The sequence below is a fragment of the Lissotriton helveticus genome, chromosome 5_1 (genome assembly GCF_964261635.1).
Source record: "Lissotriton helveticus chromosome 5_1, aLisHel1.1, whole genome shotgun sequence".
NCBI classification, from domain to species: Eukaryota; Metazoa; Chordata; class Amphibia; order Caudata; family Salamandridae; genus Lissotriton; species Lissotriton helveticus.
This window is the reverse complement of record NC_136065.1, coordinates 102319636-102334429: the sequence shown is the minus strand read 5'-3', so window position 1 is coordinate 102334429 and position 14794 is coordinate 102319636. Positions and strand designations below refer to the sequence as shown.

The 14794-nt window shown below is 46.8% G+C and overlaps 1 protein-coding gene across 1 annotated transcript in view; it reads left to right on the top strand.

Moving 5' to 3' along the window:
• The window catches only part of LOC144754222 (E3 ubiquitin-protein ligase TRIM39-like), a 111459-nt gene extending 103595 nt beyond the window's left edge, over positions 1–7864 (top strand). The window contains exon 6 of the mRNA XM_078641809.1: positions 6350–7864. Within this exon, the coding sequence (XP_078497935.1) occupies positions 6350–6861 (512 nt within the window). The 3' untranslated portion in view covers positions 6862–7864. The remainder of the gene's footprint in view (positions 1–6349) is intronic.
• Positions 7865–14794: the final 6930 nt, after the last annotated feature.

Genomic DNA, 14794 nt, shown 5'->3' with positions numbered 1-14794 from the left:
CGCAGCTCACGAAGAGCTTTAATCTAATTGGTTTTTGCTGAGAGTTATACGCTCCAGCCGGACGGGGGGTTTCCTGGGTTTCACAATTGAAAAACTCGGTTTTAAGAGCGCCTATTCACTTTTAGTCCCCCCCAGACTACAGATCAACAGATTATTCATCCACTTTTTCCAGTCTACAATAAGGACACAGAAAAACTGTGATTTCTACATTTGTGAGTTTTTATCTATCCTTTATCGACTACGGATGGTCACGGGCCCCGCCGGGTCGGAAATATCACCGGTGGATCGACCTATACCGGGTTCACGCCTTATACGTAAGCCCTGAGGAGTCGCAAACACTCTGTTCCTAACGCGTCGAAACACGTGTCGGCTGGTTGTGGAACGATTAAACTCTTGAAAACTTGGTGTCAAAGGAATCTATGAATACTGTTGTCTTTGGTTTTACTATTTTGCATTGCTCATGTACCTATATGAATGTTAACAACTAATGATTGTGTGTGCATAGGCAAAATTTGGGTATCACCTTTATGCAACAGTTTTGAAATTTGATGCATTCAAGGTTACACATTTCATTTTTCAAAACATAATTCTCTTCTCACAGTATCATAAATATGTGCAAAAATAATAACAAAGGCTTTAAAACCATATCAATGCATTAATCCTTTTAAACATTTCCACACGGTTACACCAGTCAAACTTGTGAATAAACAGCCTGCCTATGCTAAGATTATTTACACTTTTTTGTTTTTCAAAGCATAAAAGCAGACTCGTTACGGGGAAATAAATCTTTTTTTGTTCTCTCTAGGGGTATATTTCTTGTTTTTACACCCTCACAAGAGTCCCACTCAATATGAATCCCTCGTAGACTGGCAACGAAAAAGCTGACGCTTCCAAACCCCCTCTGTGCATAAAATTAACTCGCTCCTTTTGTGCACATTCTTTCTGTTGCTTGCTTGCGAGTACTGAGTATTTTCATGCGTGTTTGATTCCTTATTTCCGGTGGTCTTTTCTTTTAGTTGTTTGTGAAGGCTTGGACTTCGCCTTGGAAGTGGCTTTCTCTTTTATCCAATATATAAATTTCTGCTGTCGAATCGTCCGTTTTCATTTGTACCATCAGTTGAATTGGCATACATTCTTCATTACATTTGGCGAAACTTCACAATGTCCCTCAATCGTCAATCGTGCAGATAGGAAAACACACATTTTTGTTAAAGCGGAATGTGTCCCCGGTAATATCTGGTGGAGTGGGACCGCATGTGATAATACTGTGCATGGTAATACTGTGCATGGTATTACTGCGCGTGGTAATACTGCGCGTGGTAATACTGCGCGTGGTAATACTGCGCGTGGTAATACTGCGCGTGGTAATACTGCGCGTGGTAATACTGCGCGTGGTAATACTGCGCGTGGTAATACTGCACGTGGTAATACTGCACGTGGTAATACTGCACATGGTTATACTGCATGTGGTTTTACTGCGTGTTGTAATAATTCATGTGGTAATTCTGCATGTGGTAGTACTATAGCACTTGGAATACCAGTTGGGCAGAAACTTACAGGTAGATTCATCAACACAAATTGCGATCGCAATCGTTGCGAAACAGCTATTGCGATCGCAATTCCATGAACCGCAATTCATGAAAAGAAAAACAACCAAATTGCGAATTCGCAAAATATATTTTGCGACTTCGCAAATAAAATCGCAGAATCAAGCTGGAAACCCCTTTGCGATTCTGAAATAGCGAATTTCCAATGATTCTGCGATTTCATTTGCAAAGTCGCAAAATAATCGCAAACCAAATGCATGAAAAATCGCAATTAGAGAAAAACCTCAAAATCGCTATTTGCGACGCGCAATTTAAGGAGAACTCAAACCAGGTGGTAACCATAAAGTAAAAAAAAATTCTAACTAGCTACAGGTGCGGGGCTGAACAAACACACTTAAGTAGACACAGTAGGAGCATGAGGACATTCACTATGCCAGGACTCTACATGGTGGTAAGGCGGCGAAGGCTCCAGGCTGCAGCCAGGAACAGACGCAGGCTCCAGGAGCGAATTTTCCGGCAGCGGTTCACACTCCTGGGCCAGACTGAGGAAGAAATCTACTCGAAGTACAGGCTGAATGGGGCAATGATTACCAAGCTCATCCGGGACCTTGACCCCCTGATGCAGCACCCAACAAGGAGGACCAATGCCGTGCCCACCCATGTCCAGGTCTTGTGCTGCCTGCACCTCCTGGCCTCCGGAAGCTTCCAGGGGATAGTTGCAGTTGCAGGGGGGATGTCCCAGAGCACACTGTCCCGCTGCCTAGGGAGTTTCCTGGACGCCATGCTGACCCGGCTACACCATTGCATTACATTCCCAACAGGACTTGAATCAAACAAAGCTACAATTTTACAACATTGCACAGTGCCCCCATGTAATTGGATGCATTGACTGTACCCACATCCACATCTGCCCACCCGCTGAGACAGAATACATGTACCGGAACCGCAAGTTCTACTACTCACTGAACATCCAGATGGTCTGCAACGCAAAGACAATCATCACCGACATAGTGGCACAATACCAGGGGAGCACGCATGAGTCCTTCATATTCCGCCACAGCGGCATGCACACACGCCTGGCCAGGGGAGACTTTGGCGAAGGACACCTCCTAGGTAAGTACACATGCCAACAAACAGTACATCGAGACCATGTAGCTGCGCATAACAGGCACTCACCCTCTGCTCCTTTCATTCAGGTGGCAGCGCCTACGGCCTCCGTGAGTACCTCCTCACCCCATACCTCAACCCTGCCACACCACAGCAACGGCGTTACAATGCTGCACACGTTCGCACTAGAAATTGCATTGAGCGGACATTTGGACTGTTAAAGAGCCGATTGCGCATCCTACACAAGACTGGTGTGGCCCTCAAATACCAGCCTGAGGTCTGCTGCCGCATCGTGGCCGTGTATGCAATACTACACAACATTGCTACCAAGCGGAGGATACCTGTGGAGATCTCTGGCAGTGAGTCGGAAGAGGACAACTGCCCACCTGCACATGTGCATCATGCACGCGGGGAGAATCCTGCAGAAGGACACAGGCGCCGCAACCAAATCACAATGAACTGTTTCTAGTGCACCCATAACCCTCACACAACACTGCACTCATGCATGACAAATGTAATAATGACATCATTCGGATTTACGTGTGACATAAATTCCTATTGTTTTTTTCACAATAATGTGTCTTTCAATGTTTTTTTCTAATTACATGATAACTGTATTTCCACATACAGCCCCATGATAGAGAAGCAGGCGTGCTTGTCTAATCAGCATGGCCCTGCTGCTAGAGTTCATAGAGTCACTGGCGCCTCCGGCCGGACGCACCCAGTCGCCTCTCCACGTCCTCCACGACACTATTGGCCCGTGATGCTGCAGTGGGCTTGGTGCTGCAGCGGCGTGTGGTTACCAACGGCAAGGACAGGCTGCTGTGACTTGAAGTGCCCTCACTGGCATCATCCCCCCCACTTGCTTGGCCATGGCCAGACGCCTGCAGACTCTGCACAGCTGTTGTGACTTGTTCCAAGGCCCTGGCGACATCCTGGCAGCATTGAACCATCTGTATCTGCATCGCAAGAGAGCGGCGCGAAAGTTGGGAGGTGGCATTTCCAATCAGATGGTTGGATCTTATGTATGCTGACAGGCGGGTCAGCAGCTGGCGGTGGCGGCGGCGGGTGAAGTCCTGCTGGGACACCAGGATCTGGTTGTTCTCCCTGACAGCTGCGGTCATGACCTGCATGCTTTCCGTGAACTGGCTCACGTTTTGCGCTGTCTTATTGAGCTGCCGGTGGATGCCTGCCAAGTGGCGTGCCTGCTTCTGGTGGACAGCAAGCATCCGGCGTTCTATGTCCAGCCCAGGATCTCGGACATGTTCCCCCCCCCCCCTGCCAGCGCGTGTTGAGACGTTGCGCTGCTGCCTCATCAGTCCGCTGGACTGAGATCGCACAGTGGCTGTGCGCCGTGTCTGCCTCCTGGGTGGTGGTGGTGTGGCCTGTACCACTGCCATGGGTGTCATATGGGGTGATTGATGTGCTCCTGTGGCTGCAGGGGCGGCCCTGTCCACATGGGGAGGTGGTGGTACTGCTGCTGGTGTTTGTGATGGTCCGGGTCGTGGGGCAGGATGGCCCTCTCCCTCGGTGTCCTCAGGGTTCTCCTCTATGTGGAGGGCCTCGCTGTCAGTGCTGGGTTGTTCTGACGCACCTGTGATGTAAATGGGTGCATGATTAATGATATGTATCTTGCACATGGGATGTTGCTACATGCATGCAGGCTTACATTCCCTGACTGGCTTTAGGGATATCTTTCACTTGACAGGTCTGGCTGTGTGTGGCTATCCGGGAGTTGTTGTAACACTACAGGTCCCACAATGCAATAGGGCATTTCAGGTGTGCATGGACTGCATTACTGGGGTTATCAAATGGCTAGCTCTGGAGTCATGGGCATTGTTAGGGGACGGGGTCGCAGTTGCATGGCACTTACCTTGGGATTATTGGGTGGGTCGGGGGGAGTCCAGCCGGGTGACCCCCAAGCAGGCTGCAGGATTGAGGGTGTCCTCCACCAGGTCTTCAAGTGGAGTTCTGGGTGCAACTGTGGGGTCTCCTCCTCCGGCGGCATGTTGCTCCCCCAGCCTCTCAGCGATGCGTTCTTTGGCACGACCTCTGAGGTCGTACCACCTCTTTTTGAGCTCATCAATGGAGCGCTGGGTCACTCCAACTGAGTTCACCTTTGAGCGGATGCGCAGCCAAATGCGCCTCTTGTCGCCCTCAGGCACCCTCCGGGACTCCTTGCCAAACAGCCTGTCATGGTCCTTCGATACTCCCTCGATGAGGTACTCCAATTCCTGTTCAGAGAATTTTATTTTTCTCTTTCTGCCTGGTGCACTGCTCCCTGCTGCTTCCTGGGACATTTTAATTTGTTGTTTGTGTCCTGTTGTGGTGCTGCAGGATGTGTATTGTGGAGCTCTGGGCTGTGCTTCTTCAACTCTCAGGCTCTGTGTTCTGAATGAGGGAGGGAACTGCCTACTTCCTGGTTGTGATGTCATCATTGTGCTCAAAATGCAACTTCCCGTTTTTGCGATCTCGCAATTAGCGAGATCGCAATTTGCGATTTCGCTAATTGCGAGTTCGCAATTTTAACATGGAAAACGGGCGATTCTGTGATTTTTATGTGATTTCGCGAAAATCGCTATTGGCAATTGTGGCCGATTGCGATTCGCTTTTTTTAGTCGCTTTTCTTGATGCATCCCATTCTGCGAATTCTAAATTGCGATTCGGTATTTTTTGCAATTTAGAATTCGCAGAATATGGGCTTGATGCATCTGGGGGTTAAATCTTTAGTCAATCTGGTGTCTTTGGATTGTGGCTTTTGACAGGGCGGTGGATTTCAATAGAATATTCTGGCTCAGCCCCTGTAGTGTTTTTACAGGATACCTGAGCCTCAAGCTATTTGTAAATAATCAGACATCCAAATATTAATGTTGCTTTGTTCCCACTTTCTAACACACAAATGATGTCGGGTGCTTTATTTTTTCTAAATACTGGGATTTTTAAATTAATTTATGGTAAAAGTGAAAGCCCTCCTACACAACACTGTAGTCTTAACTTCACTAGAGCTTAGCTCAGGCCTGGGACCTTAAAATGATCCTCTCTCTAGCTGTACTGACCTGCAGTAGAAATATTTATTCCATCTCAGACATTCCTAAGACTAGACAGGGGCAATTCAAACATGGACCAGAGATAGGACATCCCAAGAGATGGCTCTCGTCTTTCTTCACGTCACAACCAAATGTCTTTCGTCCACAGCACTTCTAATCAGAACCAATGTACTGATTAGTACTGTATACCTTGGAGTATCTCTATCACTCTGTACCAATTAATGCAGTGTATTGAGTAGTCCAGTACACCTTCTAGTAGCTCTGTCACTCTCTGATGCAGTGTACTGACTAGTACTGTACACCTTCTTGTAGCTCTGTCACTCTGTATCATAGAATGCAGTGTGCTAACTAGTACAATATACCTTGGAGTGACTGTACAGTATTTCTCCTAGTAGCTATGTTCTGGGGAGGAGGTGTGTGTGTGTGTTAGGTACTGCGTTTTGCAGTGTGGTGGAATGTCCTGTCTATGTAGTATGTGCTCTAGATGAAAGCACACTTTAGTGTAGTGAGCAGTCTAGTGCAGTGAGCTCTCTAGCACAGCGTGCTCCTTCCAAATGTGGTTTAAATTAATCATATGTAAAAAGATAGCAGTAATTACAGCCTTTACTTGTGTAATTAAATCTCTAATTATGAATATCTTCCCTGCAGTGATGGTGACTCTGGATCCTGACACAGCTAATCCCCGGCTTCTCCTGTCTGAGGGGCAGAGACGTGTGAGATGGATGGACACAGCACAGCCCCTGTCCGACACCCCCAAGAGATTCACCTTCTTCTACTGTGTGCTGGGGAGCAAGGGGTTCACCTCCGGCAGACATTACTGGGAGGTGCAGTTGCTGCAGGAGGGGATCGTTTGGTATGTGGGGGTTGTAGCAGAATCTGTGAACAGGAAGGGAGACTTCACGTGCTCACCTGAGGAGGGAGTTTGGGCTGTGCGTGGGAAGAAGGGTCAGTACTCAGCTCTCACCTCCCCTCGGATCCCTCTGCCCCCTGGTGAGAAGCCCGTGAAGCTGGGGGTGTATCTGGACTACGAGGGGGGGCGGCTGTCCCTGTACAATGCTGATTCCATGGAGCTTCTCTATACCTTCCCGCAGGCCCCCTTCAAAGAGAGGCTCTTCCCGTACTTCCTGCCTGGGAAAGGAGCGGAGCTGAGGCTGGTGTGAGAGCTGCAGGGAGTTTCAGTCCCTCCCTCCATCCCACTCCCCTTCTGCAGTGATATCAATGTGACCAGGAGCACAAGCAGAGACACTTTCAAATAATAAAATGGGATACATCTCTTGAGAAGGACCCAGTTATTAGGATGTTTATTTCAGCTTTAAAGGGCTTCTCTGCAGTCTGCACAGCACCCCACCAGGATTGCTCACATGGTCACAGAGATGGTGTCTCCCAATAATCAGCCAGCCCTGTGACATGTCATTATTAATAAATCATTGTCCATGTATTACCTCACTGACTTGTGTCCCAAAGTTCGGAGCTTCTGCCCGCTGCCGCGTTCCTCAGGGTCTCTGTGATGTATGCGTTGTTTGGCAATGGGGCTCTGCTTACAGTGTACTGAGTTAGATTGAGGACAGTGCGACCAGTGAAACCGCACCTGGGCTGAACTGGGAGAAGCACTGCGTTCAGACATAACTTGGATAAAACACGTATATAATCTAATAAATCAAACACAATGGGTTTTGTACCACTGATCTTATTTATTTCACAGATTTGAAGGTGCTTTCATATGCAATATTGAAGAACATATAGGAACAAAGAAGGCAAATATTTGCTTGCGGTCACACAATTTGGTTACGCAGTAGAAACTGCGATTAATCCAGGTGTCCTGGTTTTACTAAATGGGTTTCTATTTGTCTCTCCTTTTTACCTTAAATGTTAATGCTGTGTGTTCCATCACCAGTGAATTAGGCTGATAGTTCTTTGCCAGTGTTTAAAACTTCTTTCTGTGGATAGTATTTCTGTAACAAGTAAGCATGGTGAGGCCGGTGTAATATATCACAATACAGAACTATTTCAATTGCAGTGCCTAAAATGTAAGAATTCATCACAATTCCAGGCTGCCATGTATAATATGTTTTCTTGGGAAATATCTACCCTGCTGTATAAGCCACAATTGTAATTTACAAAATGTGCTCTGTGCAAGGACATGTAGACTGCAACATTTTCAAACAGGATCCTTTATTTGTGAACAATGTACAATAATATTATATTCCTGCACACATACAACAAAATATCAGCCTCCTGCAGTAGCTTTCGTGACTCTATAAACATTTCCAGGTTGTGCAGACCTATTAAGTAGAATTATCTTGTATCTACACATTTTTTCCAGATGTTATTTTGTATACACAGGCCATCCTGAATTAAAAGCAGAATCTGTTTTTGTCATGAACCTTTAAGAACAACAGTTAGATGAGTGACACTCAGAAGCAAGTCTGCCTTTCAAGCCAACATCATGTGGTGTGCAGGCTGGACTAAGATGATAAGGCACTTAATCAAAAGCAACAAACTACATGTCTCAAAATGCAATGTGCTGTTGATACAAAATGTCAGAGGTTGGAGGGGTCACTTGGAGTGAGGGTTTGACACCAGAACAAACAAGCCAGAATGAATTTGCTACAGGGTTTAAATGCTGCTCCTAGGAGAGCAGTAATGATGTGTGACACGCTTCACCTCTTCTTCCCTTTAGAGGGTTTTGCTTCTTAATATCCGAGTCTCTGCTTCATGAAGATTAGATGTATTTCTTGTCTCTTGTGTAAGATATGGAACTGAGTTCTCTTTCAGCTTTGGTGTCATGACATTAATTTTTAAGGTAGCTCAGTAGGTTGAGGCACATCTGCAAGACCCATTGTGAGACGTTGGCCTGGCATATGCTGTCCACTAGTTATAGTGGGCACCTTGCACCAGTCCAAACAACCCCTTAGAGGTGATAGGTTAAAGACAACCTTATTTGAAAGCTATCCTAGTGGTAGCTATGGAGAGCAGCCTTCGGGCTAAGTCTTGAAGGAATGTAAAGCAGCTTGTTTTACCCGTCTATAATCTCTTGAATGACCAAATGAAAGGAGAACCACACCAGGTATATATATATATATATATAAAATATATGTATTTTAAGCACGCCCTACTAGTCTCTTTATGAGGCTAGAGGTCAAAGCACATACCTTACTTTTAATATATCACAGTAAATTAGCACAATATACGTTGAGCCCTAGGGGCATATCAAACCATATATTAGGAAAGTGGTATAAGAACCACAACTTGACTAGACACAAGGCCTAGAGCCTGTAGAATCGCTGGGGCCACAAGGAACCACCCAAGGTAGTGACTCAGGGGACCCACGGGGGACGCGTGCAGTGTGAGAACACAGCCGCGAACCGCCGTTAGCTTCTATGGGGAAAGTTGCGGTTGGAAATTCAAAGATTTGGGACACTTCAGGGAGGAATTGGAGCAAACCCCTTTAGACTTAAGGGGTTCTAGGGCCAACACCCGCGGGAGCACCAGAGTACTTGTGTTACCTCACCCAGGGAAGCCTGGTGCACAGGTGTCTTTTGGTGTCGGGAATCGTTGTTGATTTCAATGGCGATCTGTTGCAAAGTGCTGCTGCCGTCGAAGTGGAAAGTGCAGGATGATCCAAGCCTGGATCGAAGATGAGAAGAACCTGAATGCAGAGGAGACAGAGTTTGGGTCACTAGCCATTGAACAGGGGCACGATAGATAAATGCCCACTGATGTCGGGTGATTTCAGGTTGAAGAGGTGACGCTTAACTCTGCAGCCACGAGGACCAGGAGGTGTCGTGGACAACCAGGATCTGGAATCGAGCTGTCCCACGAAGTATGTCGAGTATTGCGGTGTCGGTGCCCGAATTGGACCCAACAAGCCTTGGCAACGGCAACCCACGCAGGAAGAGAAAATAAGCTTTGGTGCGGACTAGCAAGGTCCGGGGGACTCACCAAGTGTGGAGAGTCAGGGCATGTCTGGAGCAATCAGGAAAACCCAAGGAAAGTCAAAGTTGCCTTCTCACAGACCCACCAGTCAACAGACCAGGGATCACAAAGGTACCTCAAGTGAAAACACAAAGGGCCGGCTCACGGAACACTCGTGGAGTGTAGGCCAGCAATCTTCGGTGGAAAAGGTGCTTGGGTCTGGGCTACCAGTAACCTAATACACAGCCTCCAGGGACGTCGAGAAGCTGATGCACATACAAAGTCCAGGGGTTCCGGTTCCACAGTACTCACGAGGGCTGCGGGCCTCAGCTTTGCCGGGGACTCAGGTCGGCCTCGGAGAAGTATGGATATCCAACTACTGGGCTGCAATTACTTAGGTGTCCATCTGGAGCTTCGGAGATGCAGACAGGTTAGATGCGTCTTTGGTGCCTGCCAAGCAGGGGAGTAACTCCTTTACTCCAAGGGAAATTCTTCAGTCATCTAGTCGTGTAGATCGTCGAAGTTCCAAGATTTCTGTAGAAGGTTTCGTCCAGATGTAATCTGAAGTTCTGTAGTCACGGGTTCCTTTCTTACACCCAAGGAAGGGGTTGAACTAACTCAGGGGACCCACCTATGGGAGGGTTTGGAAAGAGGGGTGGCTACACACATTTCCTGTGTCCAGTATCGCGCCACAGCTTGGGCTGGTAACTCCTGCAACCAGTTTGAACTGGGCTATGCACAGGGACACCAAATGTGCCCCCAGTGCTTACTTCAAAGCACTCATGGAGTGCTCCCATCCAGCCCCAACCCACGTAAGCCTGCCTGGGAGGTGGTTACACCTCCCTGTGACAGGAAACCTATTGTCCTGGACTCCCCTGCCGGGGTTTCGTCCAGCAGCAGGTAATCGTTTATGTGATGGGGCCCATTGTCTTTGCCTACAGTAGGACTAGGGAGTGTGCATGCTTTTTGCGCCCCTGGAGCGCATTAATTTTACAGAGGGGGCCGCAGACACTTGTGCGGCCTCTTCTGTGATACAGATAGCGCTGCTGCACATGTAGCACTAGTGCTATGCTAAAGGGGCAGTGTACCCCTGTCGTGTAGTTCCTATACAATCTATATAGATTTTGCGCTTTTAGATAACCTAGACTATAGGATTGGTGTCAGACTGATTCTGGACACCCCTATTGGATATGTTAGCCTGTAGTCCAGCTAGCACGCAGTGCCACTAGAAACTCCTCTTACGAAGGAGGAAATAGTTCCTGTCAACCATCGGACATGATAACCCTGATGCCTCAGGATCGTGGAAACAATGTACTACTTTTCGCTCGGTCACTCGTGCTCACTTGTTCTCAGAGAAGTAGACAGAATAAACGGTTGGACGTTTTCAATAAGTATTTATTTAGAAGTCGTTATTCTTGTGTAAAAGATGTGTGCTGAGACAATCAATAGACAGTACCGGATATAAATGATTAGAAGCACTAGGAAGGTAAAAAGATGATAGATTTCTATCATACCGCTAAAATCATGAATGCAGACAAGCATATAAAATACATGACAGTAAAATGCGTACTCCTACGATGTAATCCTAACTAGATGTACCTAAGTGTACCTAGCATGTGTGTATATTTTAAGCCAAGAATCCCCCTAGGGTAAGTCAAACCCCATTACCTGAAATAATAGACTGTGGGACCCCCGTTCTGGTTTCGGGTTGGACACCCCGCAAGGTATGTTCAGACCACTGTGAGTTGGAGTGTCTGCCTGCAGGAACCTCAGTGGCTCGCATCAGTGTGTCGGCATGGAAGTCCTGATCTCATCTATCTTACCTCAGTAGGATGTGTTATATTTATACCAAAAAGTATCTAGGGCTCCTATTTCCCCTTGTCCTGTGTATGGGCCATTGTCGAACTGAGGATGACGTATTGGAATGAACCTTGTACGTAAATATTATGCAGGTGATGTAGCTTCTGCCTGGTTTCCAAGAACCCTCATGAATACTCATGTATAATGTATGAGTCTATCGATGATGTTATAAGAGGCTATTGTTCAGGGGAAAACCCTCCTTCTGCACCCAGAACTGGAATTACGTAAAGGTTCAATCCTAAAGGCTCGTTATTGTGTAGTTTAGGGGAATCGATATAGGTGAAGGTTACGATGTTACTTGGGCCTATATTAGGGTACCTATATGAAACATAACACTCACTCCTCTTCCGAACATTCAGCAATAATACATGCGAGCAACCTACTAGGTCTATCGATGAGCTTCTTTAAAAACCATTCTAAAAATAGTCTAAAAATTAACATTTTATACTGGAATTGTCACTTAAGCCTAATAAGTCAGTTGATATAAATTGAGCCACTACAAGCGTCCGAAAGCCATATATTTTCAGCAACAGTGTCAATTTGTTGTCAAGGAAATGTTCCAAATTTCGTTTTTGAAGAAAGTGAAAAAGTTGAATTCTTTCTCAGCACATGGCTGGGAGATGCAACATTGCTGCTGCTTGCCACAGCAGAGGACAATTCTTGTAACCCCTCCCATAGTACGTCAATGGAGCACAGATGATATTCAGAACTGCCAATAGCTGGTGCCTCTGCAGCTTCTGCTATACTTGAAACCTTAGTGCTTGTGGAGGAGCTGACGCTTAACCCAGCAGGAGCAAAGGGCACCTGTCGATTCTAGAGGAATGCAGCCCCCAATATAGGAATACGCTGGGGAGACAGCTGAGCATGGGCCCTCATGGGGTCCAGCTTTGTATTCATATCCACTTGCGTAGCTGATGGAAGTGTCGGACAGAGGTCCAACAAGCATTCTTCTCTGCAAAACAGGCATCGAAGAATAGGTAAGATGCAGTCCATCCAGACTGGTCTAAATGACAGGAACCAAGAGGCGTTCCCTTCCCATAGGCAAGGTGTGCCCAGATGTTGTACAGTATTTGCGCTCCAACAGAGCTTTTGGCATCTCGTTGGTGATCGGGTCATCCATTGCGTAGCAGAAAAATAACAATCAGGATTTCTGCTATTAATAACAGGATCAGCAGAAGACCTCCAAAAACGCTTCCAAATAAGGAGTGTATAAAGTTTGGAATAACTCGGGACCGTCTGAAAGGTGTTAACAGTCCTGACCCTATGGTCTTCAATAGGTGCACAATACCACTCCTATCAGGCATATTAACCCCTTGCATGCTGATGACGGCCTTCAGCCGTCATGCACTACGGCGCTCGTGTGCTGATGACGGCTGGGGGCCGTCATAAACCTGCCTACTTGCGATTTTGCCACACAGGCGCAGAATCGCGGCAGCATGGAAGGGGTTAAAGATACGACTCACCATTTCTGTGAAATGAAAGGGGCAGTTTGTACATATGAGTGCCTGTATCTCAGCCCAGGTCCTTGCAATTTGAAGATCAAAGATCAAAGGTCTCCCGGGCAGAGGTTAGGGGCACGGTTTGCTGCAAAAGCATGGCTTTCATTCTGCTCAAAGTATCAAACTGTATAAAGGAAACATTCAGCGAAGGCCATAACGGCGCCTCCCTCACTGTACTTGTTGGGGGAAATAATACTTGCATACAGCAAGTAACCCTGGTGTTCACCGTGACCAGATAGGCAATCTGTTCGGGAATCCCATGATTCCTTGATGTATTCTCTACCCATTTCATCATATCAGCCTACCTGTTGTATTTCAAGGCAATACTGGAATCGAAAAGTCGTGATAGGTAATGTAATATGGTCATGGATAAACCAGTCTGTAGATGGTGATTCAACCACAGTAAAGGGTAGTTTTTCTAGTTTTTCAATGCGCAGCATTGTATATTTTGCTCCTCTTTGTGCCATCTCAGTAATATTCACGTCCACTCCTTAGGTTCCGGATGATGCACAAAGGGGTCCACCTCCTGACGTCCCCAACTCTGGATAACATAACACAGGGTAGTAAGGCAGTCAGGCGAGGGAAAAAAGGTATTAGGGAGGGAACAGCGGGGAGCGGGAAACCTGCAACAAAAGAATACAGTGACACGTATATGCTACTCTCATATTATCTCACTAGGACTAACTAGTACCTGCAAACTGGCCAGGGGAAGATCCGTGTTATTCAGTATACCAATAAACTCAGAGATACTTCTCTCCCAAATATAGATGCATACCTATAACAAGAAACCAGAATATATTAGAATGCCATCCACACATCTACCAACTCGTAAATACTTATGACACATAACCATACATACCCGTGAAACTATCACAAACACGTTAACATCAGATCCGCATTCAATATGTGCTTCCTCCCCCATGAAATGTAGAAACAGGAACTGTCGGAGGGTAATTGCCCCCTAATTCTCTTGCTTCAGAGAAGAATAGTGTTGAGAACACAAAAATAACAAACTCAAGGTCCGTTCCTGAAATGAGAGCTCTCCGAGAGACCAATGGCAGGGAAATAATACTCCAGGGAAATGTGGAAGAAAACCTCCTTTCTCCAAAGTGTTCAAATAGCGCTTGCCATCAGCGAGATAGTCAGACAGGCACGTAGAGACCAGCGAAACTCGCGCTTCCTTCAGCGCGGCTGGTTAAATACATAACATCCGGGGAACAGAGTCCTGTTACTAAATTGTTCCCCCTAATCGTAGCTTAAACACAATACTGCCAGCAAGTCTAAGGTGTCCGGAACCGCCTCCAACCCAAGCGCGGCTTTCCGAACCTCGGCGCTTCTCTCAGCGCGGTTTCTCCAGTTACAGCGTCTTTTACAAATGACATCGGAGATCTTGGTATCAGCACTTACCTCAGCGCGGTACCGGGATGACAGCGCATATTCCCGCGCGGGATGTCCAAAATTACAGTGTTCCTCCCAATGCCGGATCAAGAGAACAGAAACTCCAACGAAGGAATCAGATGTCAGGAATCCTCCCGACTATCAAAACAAACAGGATTACGCGCACTTCCTGTGGCGTCTCGCTGAGTAATAAAGAAAAGGCTCCTCCCATGTAGATAAGACTTCTGGGAGTTGTAGTTTATCGCTGGAATGGGTTTGTAGGCGCAATGGCTCAGTGCCTGACAATCTCTATCTCTTTTTACGTTAGATTATATGCCAAAAATAAGGACGTAATATTGATAAAACGCCAAGGCACGTAACTGGGGCGCAGTGACTGCAGCATCCAGCTCAACAACATAATAGAACGTAACTGGGACTGCCC